Below are 19341 nucleotides of genomic sequence, written 5' to 3'. Positions count from 1 at the left end.
GGCCTATATTTAGTTTATATGACTTCATTGCCACTGTGAAGATGGATTTATATTGTTCAATCAGTGGCAATGTGTGTCTGCATATATAATATAAGTCATTTTAAATATCATAATAAATAAACATGGGGTCTCCTTTAACCAACAGCATAGTGAATGTTCTTGTTTTCAGAACTTTCTGAATGTTCTCTAACCTTCTGGGATCGTCCTGGAATGGTTCTCTCAAAGTTATGAGCAAACATTGTTTGAGTTATGTTAAGAGAACGTACATTCATAGTTATCTGGTCTTTAATAATGTTCTCAAAATGCTACAACAAGAATATTATTCATACATTGTTCATAGAAGGTTTTTATGTAACAATTTAGTTATTGTTTTTTTTTAAGTATTACTTTTTTCAGAACGTTCACATAACATTCAAGGTAACGTTCCCATGATGTTTTTTAAAATGATAAAATGGAATATTCATGATAAAATGTAATATTCCCCTAACATCCACATTTTTGTTAGCTTGGAGAATGCCTTTTCATGGTGACAATTCTCTGTAAAGCTCCTGTTCTGAAACAGTGTACTAGTATATAGAGCATTATTGGGTTTCAAATTTTATCTTATTGGCTGCAGCTTCCAGCAGTTTATCTTTTAAAACAGGACGCTTAACTCTTAACAAACAATACTGTGTTCTCTCTATTGGTAGCAATCCTGCAGCAGCAAATCACGGCTTGTCTGGGACTAAATTCTGATGCCTCGGCAGCCAATTAAATTCAGAGCAGAATGCATTTGCATTACCTAAACTCAGGATACTGTAAATGAGATTCATTCCTTCAGAACTAAGAGACGGGATTTTAATGGTAAAACCTTTCCAGATGGTCTTCAGCAAGAAAAAGCAAATAAACCACAGTAGGGAATAAAATGAATTTAATCCTGGTATATTTCATTTTGGTGAGATGAAGTAATTACCGTGTATCCTGTTCTATCCATGGTTGCTTGGCTTCCCTGTCAGCTGCTATAGTAAGCTTAAAGAAACAACAAGAAGGGTTCATTTGCCAAGCCTAAAAATATATCTATGCGTCGTATGTCCATATAATACAAACACAGCAGTCTGTAAGCCCAGAGAATAAAATAAGCCTCACTGGAACTGACAGACATTGACATGGTAACAAATAATAGCATGAAAGACAAGAAGATAAAGGGTTTAAAAAATAGTAATAAAGAAAAAAGCAATTATGAATTTCCATGTTTCAATTCGCAAACGAACATAGGCTACGTTAGAAGTGATTTGCCACAATAATAGCATGCTATGCAAGACTTATGCATGATTATTACCTCACACAGTATAGCATGCAAGAGTGAGTTGATATGATACAGGTTCTTGTCATGTTGTATTTTCTACAGGCTCATTTTGTATAGCACTATAAACCAGAAATGGTAAAGAATACATGCATAATACTGAATACTGACTCTACATCAAGTGATGATTGATGGGAAACAGATGTCCGACCATTAAACCTCAACTGTACCAATTTATTTTCTCACATGTATATCCAAGAGTTTAACACAGGTGAATGTCAGTTCCTTAAATGTCCACATGGTGTCAGTATTCCCAGAGGGAAGTGCTGTCTGCATTCTCTCCGTCTCCTTTCAGATTGCCTCCTTGGTCTCCACGCAGGTATTTGCCGTTTTTGCCCCTCATAGCTATCCGTCCATGCTCTAAGAACTCAAAGCAGAAATCTTCAGGTGTGTCTCCGTCAGAGAACACCAAACCACTGTTGGACACATACCAGAATTTTCCACCAGCACCTGTAGGAAAACAATACTGGTCAGCTTCATAAAATAAATGACTTGAGCCCTGTTAATTCTGTGTTCATAAGAACATGGCAAAACAAAAACAAAAAAATATTTAAATATTATTTACATATTTAAAACCTGTTAACTGTCCCCCCTTTCTGAGCACAGACGTGAAAATGCACAAATGCATCTGTATGCTTTGGAATACAGAGCTAAGGTTAAAAAAGACAGCAGAAATAAAAGTGTGAAAAAGATATAGAAGTTAGCAAATTCTAATTGCTAGAAAATCAATCCAAGCTGTGTTCCAAATTTGAAGTTGATATTACAAAAATTGAGGTTCCTATGGGAATTTTATGTGTTTTCCTGTCAAATTAAAAAGGCACAATATGTAAGATTCTTTTAGTACAATATCCAAAAACCACTAGCACAGTGTTATATATGTTGCTGTGTACCATAGACCGTAAAAAAATATGGACGACGCGACTTCATTGACTTCCGCTGACCAGAGTTTAAGCTTTCGGAAGCAGCACACAGCGCTGACATCTTGGGACCGAGTCTGCGCAGTAGCGATCTCGGGACCGGAGTTGCGCAGTAGAGAGCAGGAAGTAGAGACGCGATTATCAAAAGCCCGCCCACACTTTCACAGATGATGGTGTGCAGGGCCGGCCCAAGCCCTTATGGGGCCCTAAGCAGAATTTTATTTGGGGGCCCCTCTGTGCCACCAATACGATTGACTATTGTCAATTCTTGATCATTCGTTCTCCCAGTATAAATTGTATTAGTTGTAGCTGTGTTGCTTACATCATGTCTGCCTGTCATGTTTTTACCCTTATATGGTTTTTAAATGTAACAGTAGCAAACCCACAAGAGTGATCAGGCGTTAATATTCAAACAGTACGTCTTGCGGTACTACAGTTCACACTGGGATATGTACTTTTTTAAAGTAGTCTCTTATGCTGAATATGCTCACTTTTCCCCAGGATTCTTTGATGAATAGAAGGTTCAAAAGAACAGGATTTCTTTGAAATAGAAAGCTTTCAAAAAAAATCCTAAAAACATTGTTCAACACTGATAATCATAGATGTTTGTTGAGCATTAAATCATCATATTAGAATGTTTTGTGAAGGATCATATGACACTGAAGACTGGAGTAATGATGATAAATTCAGCTTTGATCACAGGAATAAATTACACTTTACTATATATTCACATAGAAAACAGCTGTTTTACATTATAATATTCTTTTACAATATTTCAGTTTTTACTGTATTTTTAATAAAATAAATGCAGCCTTGGTGAGAAGAAGAGACTTATTTTAAAAACAAGAAATGTTGATTTCTTTCAAACATTAAACAGAGTTTTTATTTTGGCGGAAATAAATTAGTATTTTTTGTATTCCATTCGACTGTGTAGAAAGAACCTTTTTATTTTCTAAATAAAAACCAAAATGTATGCTACACAACTTATAATTTCAAGGGAGAAACTGGAAGCTATGCTGTCTACTCTGTCAGAATCAATCCGTGCATATATTAGAAAACTTTTTGCAATTTATTGCGATAATTGTTTAAGGCCATTTCGCGATTTCAATAATCATAAAATAACTTTGCCGGAGAGTCATTTCTTGTGCTCTTGGGGGCCCTCTGGTGGCCAAGGGGGCCCTAAGCAGCCGCTTAGTTCGCTTATGCCTTGGGCCGGCTCTGATGGTGTGAAATAAACAGTTATGGAAATGTAGAAATGAAAGCTAAAGCTCCAATCTCCTCCCAAAAATCCTGAAAAAAGTCCGTTAGTGCTTCAGTGACAACTTCACTCAGAGAAGCCGTCAATCTCAGCTGTCAATCCCCCGTTTTTATAGTATCAAATAACAAACTAAAACTAAACTTATTTAAAAAACGAACACTTGAAATGAAATCGTGATAAAAACTGCCTAAAATGACAGAAACCATCTTTAGGAAACAATTATTTGAAGTGTAATTGAATTGTTTAGTGTGTCTCACGTCCATTCTAATACATGGAGAGGTGGGGTTTAGGAGCTATACTGGGACCAGCCACCGGGGGGCGATCGAGGCGCGGAGGCTTCGGTTTCTGAGAGGAGCACTACAGGCTTGTTGTGTACTCACATTATCCCAAATGTTTCCAACAATGTTTAAATCCACATAAATTTACAATTTTAACCAGTGTAACGTCCCTCCTCATTGCGTCACCTGTATATATCAGCATCATGTTCGTGTTATCCTCAGTTTACACTTTTACTTTTTAAGTAGTAGTTTTAGCGTCTAGCACTCTGTAATCTGTTACCATGAACCACAATGTTTCGTTATAATGTGTAGCAGGTTCTGTCTCCAAAGATAACTCCAAAAAAGCGTAAATGTTTGAGTGAATCAAATGACCTAAGAAGAGTTTTGGACAAGAGGAGCAATAAAACGAGGATTAGCATCGGTGTGGCATTTCCTAGATGGAGAGAGCTTAGGTAATTAACACTGTTTAACAAGTCTATGGCAGTGTAATTAATATAGTATGTGTTATACATAAATAGTAATTCATTCTTTTTGCAAATGCCGTGGGTACGTTTAAATGTACTTTTAATACGATTGTTTTGAACATGTAAAACTGTGTTGTGTTACCCCACCATTTAATTTGTCAAATAAAGAGACATGTATGAGTAGTAATTTAGCATTAAACTTTACGTTACTTTCGATTAATCCATTGGTATGAAATAAAATCATGTGATCAAACGTAACGGTTATAAAACTTTATTTCATTACCTCATCCATGATCATGATTTGTGATTCCCGTCGGACTGATTTCCAACGGCAGTGGAGGTGAAGACGACAACTCCCATCCTTCCACTCTCCTTCACAGCGTCATAAAGCTACGCCTTTGTTATTGTTTTGAATATGCAAAACTCTAGCGGCGAAAATTACATACTGTGCCTTTAATACGTTTCTGTCACAATATCACGTTCTATCACAAAACAGTGGCCAAGTATGGAACCTTAAGTCTCAGACCTTACCAAAGATATGCGTTTTGTCAAGATTTGAAAAAGAGTTTGTACAATTTGAAACATGAGTCTGCTAAAAGGTTTTAAAGTACCTTTTAATAAAGTGCTGCAGGGATGACGTAATGTTGTAGACCAAAACCCAGAAATTAGTTAGCATTTTAGCACTTCTGGTTCATCGTCCTGAAGTCAATGGGTTCTTTGAATAGGTTTTTAGTTAAATGTTTGAAATAGGGTCCGTGGTGAACACAAGTATAAGATATTTTCACGTTTCATTTTACAATCTAAAATACATCAGTAATACCCTCTTGTAATTTCTTTAAGCTTTTACTTGTCTGGAAAGTGAACAAGCTAACTAGTGGCTAAATGGGACTACAGAGGTTGCCGGGACATTAAACGTCAAAGCCGCACAGGTAAACTCATCTACTCACTAGTCCACTTTCACATCCTTGTTGTGTTTATAGTCGTGAATCATACTCTTGCAAACTATTATAACTCAAACTTTCAGGGAAAACATTGAAGTCCAAGACGACCATGGTGTAGTTTGTTTTTAGCCAACGTTTAGCTTTTGAATTCTGCCGATTGTATTTATGCTTCAAAATTCATAAAAGTTGTGTTTATTTGTGAAGATTATCACAATGAACAAAACATGTAAGAATCATGAGCTTTTGTTAGTCACAATCCAAAAGCCAATGGAAACATCCAATTGGGGTTTTGTCAAGGGAACAAGTGTGATGCTAACTTCTGGCTTGTCCTACAAAAATATGTCACCCCTGCACCAATTATGGTGCATTCCTCTTTTTTTGTCTTACACTTGGTGTATTTCATAATATTGTTGTTGATAAGGAAATACTGTATGTCTTTTTAGAAGTAAAGAAGTTGAAAATAAATTCAAGCTGGTTAGTTAAAAGGTTTGGACATTTCTGACACTGATTACAATTAACAGAAGTCATTGCCAGAAGCTCTTTTTGCCCTTAAAGGGATAGTTCACCCAAAAACTATTTTTTTATGTTTATCTGCTTACCCCCAGGGCATCCAAGATGTAGGTGTCTTTGTTTCTTCAGTAGAACACAAATTAAGATTTTTAACTCCAACCATTGCAGTGTGATAGTCGTATAATGCATGTCAATTGGGATATTTTAGAGTATGAGAGCTATGAGAGTAAAAACACAGACATACGAATCCTTATTAAACCATGCGGCTTGTGGCGACACATTGATGTCTTAAGACACAAAACGATCGGTTTCTAAGAGAAACCGAACAGTATTTATGTTATTTTTTACCTCTTATCAGACGAATGTTATCAAGTATTCCCAGCGCCATAACTTCCGGCGAATAAGGTCAAAATACTATCACGATCAAAGATATATATACATAGATGCCTCATTCGACCGATCCGCGCATGCACTAATGAGGAATCTATGTATAATCTATGATCGTGCTGGTATTTTGCATGTATTTTGACTTTATTCGCCGGAAATGATGGCGCGGGGACGGCTGATGCAGAGCCATAGAAAAAAATTAAATACATTTTTAAATATGGATATTTTTCTTACACAAACGCATCGCTTTGCGTCAGAACGCCTTTATTAACATCCCGGGGCCGCGTGGAGCACGTTATTTGACGGACAGATGCATTTTTTATGGACTTCCTAAACAGAGCAACTATTACTGCTATTATAATGCTTGGATTAGCCAGAACATTTTTAATATAACTCCTTGGATGACTTGAGGGTGAGTAAATCATGGGCTAATTTTCATTTTTGGGTGAACTATCGCTTTTAATCAATTTCCAGGAAATAAAGGCTGTTATTTGCTTTCCAGAAAGCTGCTTTAGGATCTTTTACAGGAAATACAGGATAAAAGCGACTGAAAATGTGTCTGGAGTAAAACTTACCTTTAATCTGGTATGCGCCGTCATTGAACTGCAGTGTAAATATGTCATACACTGAACGATTGGCGTCCAGTGTATTAGAGTTCTTGTGGTGGCATACATAACCATTCTCTCCCCTCAGGATCAGAATAGGCCTATTGATCAGCTTCAGAATCAACTGCTCATCCTCACCTGGAGAAAAAAAACAGGGTGGGATACATTTTTCTAATAACATTTGATTTGAATTAGATTTGTTATATTTTTGTGGGTAGCATCATGTACGAACTCACCCACAGAGTCACTGACTGCAGAAAGCTGGCCATTTTTCTTAGTGCACACGTATTTTCCATTGCTGGCTCGTAGTGCCACCCGTCGACCGAGCCACACTATGTCAAACATGGTGTTGGCACCGCTGCACACAGTGGGAGATCGGACATATAGTGTTCATTAAACATACGCCCACAGAGAACAGGAGTAAATGAAATGGCTTCACAGTTTCTCTTATTTCACTACTGTGTTATGGATGCATTTACTAATTGTTACATAATAGGATTGTTGCTACTTTCTCTCATATCATAGCTCGTATAAGCGAAAGAGAATTAATAGCAGAAAGTCTGAAAGTAAAGCTAATTCTTACGCTTCAGTAGCTGTTGACTGGATGCCTCCATGAGCGACAAGCGTCCAGTAATTCCCTTCATTAGTTCTGAATTTGCACTTTCTTGTGTCTTTATCAATTTCCATTTGAAACGTCTCCATGTCTGTCTCATCGTCCTGATTGGCTGAGACACTCACACCTGTTGAAGCACATAAGACAAACACAAATATATAATTAAAAAAAAAATCTTATTTAGAAAATGTTTAGAATAAAATGTGAAATTGTGCCTCAAACATATTAGCCATCTAGTTATTTGACAAATTAGATGTCATTACATGTCTCAAAAAGTAAAAAGAGGTTAATCGAGTCAGATTCACTTTAACAAGAAGTTCATGAAGGCTGTAAAACTGTAACAATATCTGAAAAAGCTCCATGATGTTAATTTATTTTTATTACATGCACTACTGTTCAAACGTTTGGGGTGGGTAGGATTTTTAAAAATGTTTTTGAAAGAAGTCTCGTGTTCACCAAGGCTGCATTTTGATAAAAATACAGTAAAAACAGTAATATTGTGAAATATTATTACAATAACTTTTCTATTTTAATATCACAAATCATTCTAATATGCTGTTGCTCAAGAAACATTTCTTGTTATGCTGAAATGATGTTAATATTAAAAACAGTTGTGCTGTTAAATATGTTGTGGAAACCAAGATGCATTATGTAAGCTACACTATGTAACTTTTCCGTCCACTAGAGGTCGCCTGTTCAAAACAAAGGCGTAGTTTGATGCCGCCACGTTTGAGCGCAGAATCTTGGGACATGTGGTCTTCACCTCACAGCCGGTGGAAAAGAGTCAGGATAGGACTCTGGCAGAAATCATGTTCATGGATGCGATTATTAACATTACTGTAGTATGAAGCAGAGCATGGCTGAGTGTTGTGGAGCTGAGCAAGCGCGGGACTGTTATTATGGCATAGTCGCCGGCGGGACTTTTATTATGATACGGTCGCCAGCGCCACTTCCTCTTTTCCAGTCATGAGTATGAGGTAACGCAGCTCTGTTTATCGTATTAGATATATCTGAGTGTGTTGAAAAGGAAGTTATGACGTTCGCTCGGCGGCTGCTATGATACTTGTTCACACTGCAGTGAGAGTACAGCGTTTCTGATAAATAAAACCGGAAACCGAGGGTAACGCAGATGTGACGCAATCGACAGGCGACCCCGTCAAACGCATAGCTCACACGTCCCGGTTCTTTGGTTAAAATAGCAATTTCTCACGATTTACAAATAGTTGGAAACATTTGGGATATTCTAAGTACTCAACTGAACAAAATATATAACACTGGCCTAATGGTTTTTGGATATTTGACTGCAAAAATTTTACTTAGTTCACTATGTTTTAAGCTTACTTACTTAAAACTGCTGAATCGTCCCAAAATAAAAGTATTCACACAAAAACAAATCCCTCATTACTATGGCCCATTTCAATCACACCAACTGACAAGACTATTAGAATAATATATATCATGCTTTTCTAAGTGCATTTCAAATGTATCAGCTTAAACCAGATAGCGTGTGTTTGTCCTGAACTTTCCCCCAGTTTGGAATCCTGAAGGGAGACAAAGCACCATGATTAACTTCACTGCCACGCTCGGCAGGCATCAACCTGATTCTGAGTCCTGTTCTGGCGCAACGTCTACAACGGACCATGTTTATTTAAGACTCACATCTATAGTTAATGGAGCCTAAACATGTCACTCCGCTGTCTATAAACATCCTTTATATCAATGCAAGATTACTGTTGTTTTGAAATGAGGAGGTTTACTCAATCAGTCACGACGACAGATCCATTGCAAATCACTGTATTATTTGTAACATTAACATTTACACAACAAGACCACTGGCTGATGTCTGAAACATTTTTCATCCGAGCCATTAATCATGATTAAGCCATTAGGTTGTGTAACACATGTAGACTCTGTGTGTTTCTATAAAAAACCTTGTGTGTTTTGGTCTATGTACCTAAAGTATATTCATGCATTCTTTTTTGGCAAAAACACGTATTATGTATTACCATTCAGTGCAGTTGGGCAGAACCATTTGTGATGATATCTTTCTCGTTGAACCGATAAAACCTTGGCATAGAAACCACGACCTTGACAGGGTCAGAGGCCTCGCTTCACCCAGTTGGGTTTCTACGCCAATTAGTCCTGGGATTGTTTCAAGGCATTCATTAGACTAAAATTTTACGCATACTGTAGCTTTGTTCAACAATCATCTTGGAAACAGAACACAGAAGGACCAAGAGACAGACACAAGAGCATCTATCTATCTATCTATCTATCTATCTATCTATCTATCTATCTATCTATCTATCTATCTATCTATCTATCTATCTATCTTACACTCTACTGGTCAAAAATGTGGAATTATTCATATTTTTAGATGTTTTTAAAAAGTGTTTTATAACAAAAAATAGCCATGCATTACTTTAGTCTTCAGTGTCACATGATCCCTCAGAAATCATACTAATATGCTTATGACAAAATACATATAAATTAATTAAATGTGTACAGAACTAATAAAAAAAAAAAAAAATTAGGGCTGGGCAATCGATTAATCGCGTTTAAGTTAAGAAATATTTGCATGTATATACTGTATATATATTTATATAATTTATGATGTTATAAAAACATAACATATTTTTCTTAAATATATACATGCATGTGTGTGTATTTATATATACATAATAATAAATATACACAGTACACACACAAACGTTTGGATGCGATTAATCGATTACCCAGCACTAAAATTACATATAAATAAATAAATAAAAACTGTATATTTGGACATTTTCAAAGATGGCATTTTTCTTAACCTACTGCATAGGTCTTCAAAGGCTTTTGAAGATAAGAGCAAACATAATTTCAGTCAAGTGTGTCCAAACTTTTTTCTGGTAGTGCAACAAAATGATTGAATGACATGATCTCGACCAAAAACAGACGGCATCGTGCAAAATGCGTCTGGCGGATTGTAGTGGCTAAGGCTCAAAGTGGATGTATCCGAAAATATCCCTTGATCATTTTCTTAATCCCTTAACAGGCCAGATCCTGCACCTTACCCCCTTCTCCCTCCAGCCCGTCATCTTTCCTGCCCCTCCCCTTCTCATGCTGCAACCTCTCCTAATTCTCAGCATGCAAAGAGACACAAAGCTGCACCGTAGGGCCCCGTAAGCAGCTTTTTTTGAGTAGCGTATGTACAATCCTCCAGCTCCGAGGAAAACCAGTCGGGAGGCTGAAGTAATACCATTGTTTCGAAGGGACTCTGCAGGGTGCCTGAGGCATGCTGGGAAAGAAACCAGGCCTATCAGCAGAATCTGCGGCCATCGATCACTCCGCCGTGGAATGCTTTTATTTTTTTGCAATATGATTTAGGCTATCCATGTGTGCTTGTGTTTTGCCTGTCACACAACATGGACTATTTTGTACAAATCATCATGGCTTATCAATAGACACTAACTACTTATAGAATTGGATTTTATAATCCGATTCCTAATGGCTTTAAGTGATAGAAGCATGTGGTATGCAGGATTAAGACAATAACAAGAACACAAAGAGTTAACGCATTGTTTTTGTTGGAACCAAAGCACAACTACAAAGTCGCCAAAACAAAGTCTAGTTTCTAATCAAGACAAAATCAGGGAAAACAGAAAAGAAACAGCTTCAGATGTTTCTCTTTTTCAGATCAGACATCACTCTGCTGCAGCGGTTTTCATTTCTGCGGCCCGTTACACTTTATTTTCCAATTTCACGTCTGACTCTGCTTTAGTTTTGCACCAAAGATAGAAGAGAGGCCAGCTGGGGCAGGACACTCTATCTCCTCTGTTGATCATTCCTCATCCACGGCATTGTGATTACTGAGCTCAATCCTGAACTCCTGCGAATGACCTCACTCCCATCACAGAATGCTCCCTCTCAATTTACCAACCCATTTCTGTGGAATGTAACAGTACCCAGAGACAACGAGAGGACCTTCTCAAAACTGGGGCAAGTAGATCGCTGCATGCGCACCAGGTCAAATACCTATCGGAGAACACAAAAAATGCATGGGAGAGCACTACAAAAGGTGACCACAGTTTTGGTTTAACGTGCATCTATGTGATGGTGTTCAAAAGTCTGTGGCTACATTGTCGATCTGGAAAAATGTCAAAAATAAAATTATAAATATAATAACACAGGATATATGTGAATATGATATATAAGTGCATAAAGCTCTGCTGCGGTCACTAAAGCAGAAAGTGGACAAACTAAAAATGAACATTCTGAAACTCATTTAAATTTTTTTATTCAACTTTTAGTCATGTTGATAACATGATATTATAATTTGTCATGACATTTTTGTTTTATTAAATTATAAAAATAGGAGTATTTTCACTAATGGCCCAAAGTAGATGTCTACTTAAAATATTTGGCCCAAAACTAAAGCTGTGATCTCCAAATGTACCAAGACAATCACTCTGAGATTAATTTTTAATGGTAAGGTGATGCCACAATCTTTCGTTTTGTTAGCTTCTTTCTTTCTCTTTTTCTTTTCTTTCTACTTTCTCAATATCTCTTTGTGCTCATCTCCTTTTCACCTTCCGGGCCGGATTAGAATGCTCCAGGGAACATTGTGGAGGTGATGAAGAACATGGTAACAGATCCACCCGCCTGAGTGCATGCCATCTTTCCGACTCAAGTATGAATGCCACACACACAACATGTTCCATAGCTGCTGTAGAAAAGTACGCCACAACAAAACTAAACTGATAAATATCATTTCTTGGCCAATAATAGTGATATTTCTGAAAAACTACTGTGAAGTGTCACTACTCATTATTGATTAAAAGATCATCTGTGAGTTTGTGTTGCATCCCAGGGCGAGAGGCCTGGGGCTTAATGAACGTCAGACCTGCAGAGCTGATTGGCAGTCCTGTCTGAAGTCATCTCTGGTTCCCTTCATCATGTAGAGACTCTCTAAAAGAAATGAACTGCTTCATCCATTAGCAGAATCACTTTACCTAATTGGTTTTTGCACAGAATGAATGTGCAATAGACGGGGAGAGATGCTTCTTGTTCATTAAGAACAAATGTTCCATCTGGTCTGTGTCATTTTCCCTGTCTTTTTTCACCCATAATGAAATGCCTAGATTTTTTTGCCAATATGTTGATACTTAATGTTTCTTAATGTTGAATCGACACTGAACCATTTGAAGCAAGGGAAACACACTGCACGACTCAATAAGAGTTATAATGTGTGACTCAAACATCTCACCCCTTAATTTTGATTACAAGCCAGAGATTTCAGCTATGGCTTCAGATGCTAACATTTCAGACCTCAGAATTTAGGATTTGTATAATAGCTGCCTTGCAACCTATTTAGAGATTACATTTTTTTTTCTTTATGCTCTTGTAACTGGTCCTACTCGACCCACTCCGAGCAGGATTCGAACCGGGGGTCTTGAGGCGAGGGGGGTGAGGATTTTACACAAACAGCTCTTACTAGCTTGCTTCCGTTACACTCACCCCAGTAAATCTCACTCCCATCCGGGTCATGGCACCAAATGTAACTGGTCCTATTCGACCTGCTCCAAGCAGGATTCGAACCGAGGTCTCTGCAGTGGGAGGCAGGCACGCTAACAAGGACGCTAAAAATGCAGTCTCTAGCGCGCCTCTTGAGGCCAGGGGAGTGAGGATTTTACACGCACAGCTCTTACTAGCTTGCTTCCATTGCACTCACCCCACTAAATCTCACTCCCATCCAGTTCATGGCACCAAATGTAACCAGTCCTACTTGACCTGCTCCAGGCGGGATTCGAACCGAGGTCTCTGGAGTGGGAAGCAGGCGTGCTAACAAGGACGCTAAAAACCACAGTCTCTAGCGTCAGTTGCTGACATGCCTCTTGAGATAGGGAAGTGAGGTTATTATACACACAGCTCTTACTAGCTTGCTGCTGTTACACTCACCCCCCCTAAACCTCACTCCCATCCGGGACACGGCCCCAAATGTAACCAGTCCTACTCGACCCGCTCCAAGCGGGATTCGAACCGGGGTCTCCAGCGTGGGAGGCAGGCACACTAACAAGGACACTAAAAACCGCAGTCTCTAGTGTCAGTCACTAGTGCGCCTCTTGATGCCAGCGAGTGAGTTTATTACACGCACAGCTCTTACTAGCTTGCTTCCATTGCACTCACCCCAGTAAATCTCACTCTCATCCGGGTCATGGCACCAAATGTAACCTGTCCTACTCGACCTGCTACGAGCGGGATTCGAACCGAGGTCTCTGGAGTGGGAGGCAGGCGTGCTAACAAGGACTCTAAAAACCACAGTCTGTAGCGTCAGTTGCTGACACGCCTCTTGAGGCCAGGGAAGTGAGGTTATTATACACACAGCTCTTACTAGCTTGCTTCTGTTACACTCACCCCCCTAAACCTCACTCCCATCCGGGACACGGCCCCAAATGTAACCTGTCCTACTCAACCTGCTCCGAGCGGGATTCGAACCGGGGTCTCCAGCATGGGAGGCAGGCACAATAACAAGGACGCTAAAAACCGCAGTCTCTAGCGTCAGTCGCTAGTGCGCCTCTTGAGGCCAGGGAGAGAGGTTATTACACGCACAGCTCTTACTAGCTTGCTTCTGTTACACTCTCAATTGGTTCCTGGTACACATGCTTTACTACGACAAACTTTTCGGATGGCATTAAATAGCTCTATCCCATGAGTAAACTAAACTGACAATACAACATCATGTCCTCCTCAGGGAACTGCTGCTAAAGTCTTTGATTTATGATCTTTTTACAATGACAAAAAAGCAATACCATTCACCTGTCCACACCCATAATGCATTATGTGTCCATTCATTGTGATTTTGTGCCTGATCTTTCTTCCTCCTGCCTGTCTTGTTCTCCTTTCTGCTTTATACTTTCACACTCCATTGTCTCTTTTCCCCCTATTGGTTTTTTTCCCCCCTGTCGGGCCAGAACCCAACTGCTCCCGAAGGACTCTCTGATTTGCGTCCCCATTGTAGCCAAGCACATTGCATGGTCCCCAGATAAAGAAATGCAGCGGAAGGCTTGTGTTTCTGAAAGCAGACTCCACCATCATTGAAATGCCCCTGTCCACTCAATTATTTATCACACCTCGCCACTAGTGTGTGCATGTGCTTATATCAGAGCATCTTCATCCTATTTTGCTATATAAAAGCACTTGCTAAAAGTATATCACTTTGTGAAAAATATTCATATGTATGTGTGAATCTGTGAGAATGAGAAAGAATGCAAGACCAAGAGAGAGAGAGAGAGAGAGAGAGAGAGAGAGAGATGGATGAGTGTACTAAGGAGGACAGGATCTGTTACTGACCCAGCTTCCTATGGTTGATATTGAAAGCCATTCAGTTTCTTCAGTAATTTATCTATTGCAGGTGGCTCAAAATGCTTACCAAGAGCTCTGCACTGGAGATAATGGATAATGTTACAGTGTGCAAGATTTACATTACAGAACTTAGTTGCTCAGTCAAGACAGGAAACCACAATTATGCAGCGTGTTTGTTAGCAGAGCACATGGCCAGCAAATAAAAATCGGCTATGTCTAGCAGATTAATATTGGCCTACTCAGCTGAAAAGACAGCTGCCATATATTATTTCTGTGAGGTCACGCTCATGGGTGTGACTCAGTGTTCACCTGCTCTCCAGGCTACCATAGATTTGACTATGTGTGCATAGTTTGCCATGCAGCTGCAATTTTGCATGCAATTTATTTTCATGCATTGGTATGCTTGCAGATAAAAACACTAATGGGGAGCAAGACTGATAGCACAACAGTGCAAGTTATGCTCAGATTACTAAAATAAAGTTGTTTAGCATATTATTCAATCAGAAAATAAACATTTTCACTGAATCTACAATTGACATTTACATGCCTGCACTCCATTACTCTAGCCTTTTATATCTGGTTACCCAACAGGTATTAGAAGTACTTAATAGTTGTAATGAGGACTCACATCTGTTACACAAGTTGCCACAGGAGTGCTAAGGGAGAGAGACAAACTTTAAATTGAGAGTTCCCTTAAATCTCCTTAAAGGAATAATTCACCACCCAAAAATGAAAATTCTGTCATCATTTAATCACATGCCATTCCAAACCATGAAAGTCAGTATGGTCCAAAACAACAATAGACCCCATTCATTTTACAAACAAAAACACTGAAATAAAAAATATCTTAGTGTTCCGTATAAAAAAAAAATCACACAGATTTGGACAAAGGGGTGAGTAAATGATCACAGAATATTAATTTTATGGTGGACTTTAACAGTATTTTAAAGATAGTATTCACTTGATTCTACAGCAGAAAAATGAAGCTGGCCACTGATATTAGAAGTATATTGTCCTCCTGTATGGAAACGTCAAAAGAAATTCAACCAGCACCACTTACCTTGTCGGATGGAGACAAATCTGTTGTTGGCGGCCTGAAACACCACTTGCGGATGGCTTTCCTCAAGATCAAACAACTCGTCTTTGCCGGGTTTGGAGCAGCGTCCAGAGCGCAGAGTTCCAGTGGGCCCCATGGGGGTCAAGTACTTCCCCTCACAGTCCTTGAAGGCCAATTTGCCTGATTTCAGTTCCAAGGTGTAGCCTGTCCCACGACCATTTTCAGTGGATAGTTTCCCGTCGTTGCCCAGGAAGCGGCTGTCACTGGTCTTTAGACAATATTTGCCATCCATGTACACAAGAGTTAGAAGTGCATCCACACCCCAGGGGATGTTGCTGTCCACAGCAATCTCTCCCTCTGGAGATGCTAGGTGGGCATAGCGTTTGCGGGCCACACTGAGCAGATTTGCCTGAGGGTGCAGGGCCAGGTGCATGGCCCATAGTTCTGCCTCGCCAATGGTCTGAGCGAAGCAGGACAGGTAGTCCGCCGAACCTCCAAAGAAGCGCAAATACGGCTCGGACTGCAGGGCCCAGCGGCCGTCCGACTGTGCCACAATCAGAAAGCGGCAGTCGTTCTCTTTGGTCTCAGCCTCACAGCTCACCTTGCCATCTTTGTCAGAAGCCAGGTATCGACCCAGGTGACTGCGCAGGTAAACCACCTGACCATCCTGCTCATCCTGCTCTAGAGTCCAGATCTGCTTCTTCTTGAGACTTGGAGCTGAAGCATTCACCTTGAAGCCGAAGGCCTCCGCTGTTAGATAGCGACTCTCATGATTAATAAGCCCGAATTGTAGCTTGAGGGCTTTACTGCCATTGGAAGGCATCCTGGCTTACAACCCAGATGGAAGCCAGAGAGTGCTGAATGTCCAGAGAAACTGATCAGCCTGCAGACTTACAAAGTTAGCTCTCCTATGTGTCCTGATTAAATTGCTTCTTATTGGCGAAGAGTAAAGTCCACTTCACCAGACTCCTTAGTGTAGCCTACTCTCTTCAGATACGGCCTTAACTTTCTTTATTAGGCCTAAGGAACTCTTCTAGTTTTGTCCCTGGTCCTGGCCTCTCCACTCTGTAAAAACGACGTCTTGCTCCCCGGAGAGTTTGCAGAGGCTCTGGAGATTTTTTTCCCTGTGTTTCCTAATCAGATCAGATTATAATCAGGAGGACTCAACACCTCAATCCAGAGAGCTGCTGACGTCACCCTGATCCCAACGGTTCCTTTTCCTCAATGCCTCTTTCACCCGCTTTCTCTCTCATTCCATTTCCTTCTCAATACGCCTGCATCTCTTGTCCTCTTCATTGGCTGCCTTTGAGATTGTGGGACTACTGATCTCTTAAAGAGATGCTGCTCAAGACCAAGTCACACGGTTTTACTTCTTCTCGATGACTTAGTCTTAGTCGTCTCAGTCCTTCAGTCTGACATCTGATTAGTTTGTCGCGTCCTTGTCCTCTTCTAAGTATTTTTGCTTCAGTCACATCCTTAGAACTTGTGCATCCCTTAAAAAGATACATCATTCTCCTCGGAGACCTTGAGAAATAGCAGCATGTTAGTGTGAAAGGTGCCTACGAAGATGCCAGGCCACCTTGTCAACAAACGCTTTTCGGGTGTACTTTGACAGCTTTTCTACCTCTCTTTCACCTGTTTCTTTTTATACGTCTTTTCTCCTCTCTCGCTATATTGGACTTATTCTTACACTAGAGACCCTTTATAGAGGCCCAGTAATCTACCCGTTCTATAGTGCTCCTGCCTTTGTCCTCCTCCCCAGTCTCGAACTCTTTGCTGATGGCGCTTTGACACAAAGCTGGGTAACCAGAGCCCTCCCCCAGCACCAGTGGTAGTGGCCTGAGAGGGGGATCGGCTTTCCAGTGTACACTCAGGATACAGTTACATGACTTCTCTGATTCCGAGCTCGGTTGATCATCTTTATTACAGCAATGTGTGCATGGGTGTGTGAGTAGTTGGAGGTAACAAACAGATGCGTATTCAAAGATGCCTGACATGTAGCCATTGAGGACCAATTTACTGTGACTGAAAACTTTAGCTATTATCCAGTCAGATAAGTTGTTTGCTTAGCATTTCACTAGCTGTGTTGCCTCCTGTTTGCGTAATGCTACACATATTGTCGATCCATTTTCAAATCCCAATCATGTTTGTTCGAAAAACAGTCTCCACCACAGGCCCCTAATCTGCCTTTCAATGATCCAACTCTTTTATTAGACCAATCTAATCCATAGCAGCCCCAAACCCCTCCTCCTCTCCTTGGGTGCGTCTTGGACACAGAACCTTCCATCTGTCGGGGACTGACCGCATGTGGGACAAGTAAGCCTGAACCACACACACACATATACACACACTCTAAGCATAGGAACAATAAGATATCCATTAACCGTTATTGGCTTTGGCAAATCTATACTTTGTTTACATTTGTTCAAGATCCTCTAAGCAGAGATGTTAACCTTAGACATGCACTATCCTTACATTTAAATTTTACACTTTTACATTGTTGCCAGAAGCGTTGATAATAAAGCAATGTACAAAAAATTGCATAAATTATGTTTGAGATGTTACATTGAGCAGCCATGGATTTAACTACAAGATCCAGTGCTGTCAGTTGAGTACTAGTAAACCATTGTATGGTGCCTTTGAGAAATCTCAAAACCAAGACAGAGTCAAACTAACGTCCAATTAGGTTCAGAATAAAAGCTGAAGTAACACACACAATTAAGCGTTTCTATATTATCAAAAATCAGTAATGGTGGGAAGTATATTTGACCTTGTCGCCATAATCAAATCTCTCTTCACTTCGGCTTTCTTCAATGGACTGAGAGCTTGTCAATAGCAAGTAATCCCTTCAACAGCCTGACTGACAGTTTGGAGCTTTGCTCTTTCAAAGAGAAAAGCTATCATGACCTGTGAGCCAGGTTAATTCTACTGACAACAAATACAGTGGCACAGAAGCTCCCATTACATCACAGACATATCTTTCTCCACACACCTGAATTAATGTTTGAATTATAGCTGAAGATCTAAGAGGTCTCCAGATATATGAACTTGGTCATTTCTGCGGAAGAAAACTAAAAATGAATGGTTAACATTATGGCTAATATGGAAAGCACATGTAACTACCCATGGAAAACTTTCTGAATGGAAAGAACTTAATGGGATGTGCCACCAGAGGGAGGCAGAGTAGCAGACATTTACCAGAGATGGAGCAAAATATCATGAGGGAAAGTTTACCTCAGTACAACTATATGAAATATTTTAATTTACTTCATTTTTTTTAATTTCTTCAAATCTTTCAAGAGTTAACCACAATAAGGGACATAAAATGCAACCCAGTTTGCATTTTGGGAAGCCATACTGCAATAGAGAACCAACAATATGAACAGGAAGTAAATATTAAAGATAAATTATACATACACAACCATCAACTATCTGGTTTCTACTACCGTGAAGTCATTGTTTGGGTCCCCTCAGAATAATTTTTATAGTTAATTACAAGGTGTGTCTGATATTAGTATTATTTCAGCCCCCAGTCCCTACCCTAGCCACAACAACACTATTACCACCTCTTTTATTTTTGTTGGTATTCAGCTCACAAGTATTCCCGTGGTCCATTACCTAAGTC

General features: G+C 39.7%; 1 protein-coding gene across 1 annotated transcript; it reads right to left on the bottom strand.

Moving 5' to 3' along the window:
- Positions 1-269: 269 nt before the first annotated feature.
- Positions 270-18569, bottom strand: fscn2b (fascin actin-bundling protein 2b, retinal). The gene is made up of 6 exons (XM_079846190.1): positions 18487-18569; positions 15720-17240; positions 7286-7442; positions 6939-7060; positions 6673-6840; positions 270-1792 (listed from the first exon to the last, which is right to left on the bottom strand). The coding sequence occupies exons 2-6, from the start codon at positions 16537-16539 to the stop codon at positions 1587-1589; spliced, it is 1473 nt and encodes a 490-aa protein (XP_079702316.1). The 5' UTR covers positions 16540-17240; positions 18487-18569; the 3' UTR covers positions 270-1586.
- Between the last annotated feature and the right edge of the window lie 772 nt (positions 18570-19341).

This window comes from Gobio gobio (assembly GCF_949357685.1).
Source record: "Gobio gobio genome assembly, chromosome: 20".
Classification (NCBI taxonomy): domain Eukaryota; kingdom Metazoa; phylum Chordata; class Actinopteri; order Cypriniformes; family Gobionidae; genus Gobio; species Gobio gobio.
Note: the sequence above shows the minus strand (reverse complement) of the source record. Positions and strands in the feature narration are given on the sequence as shown.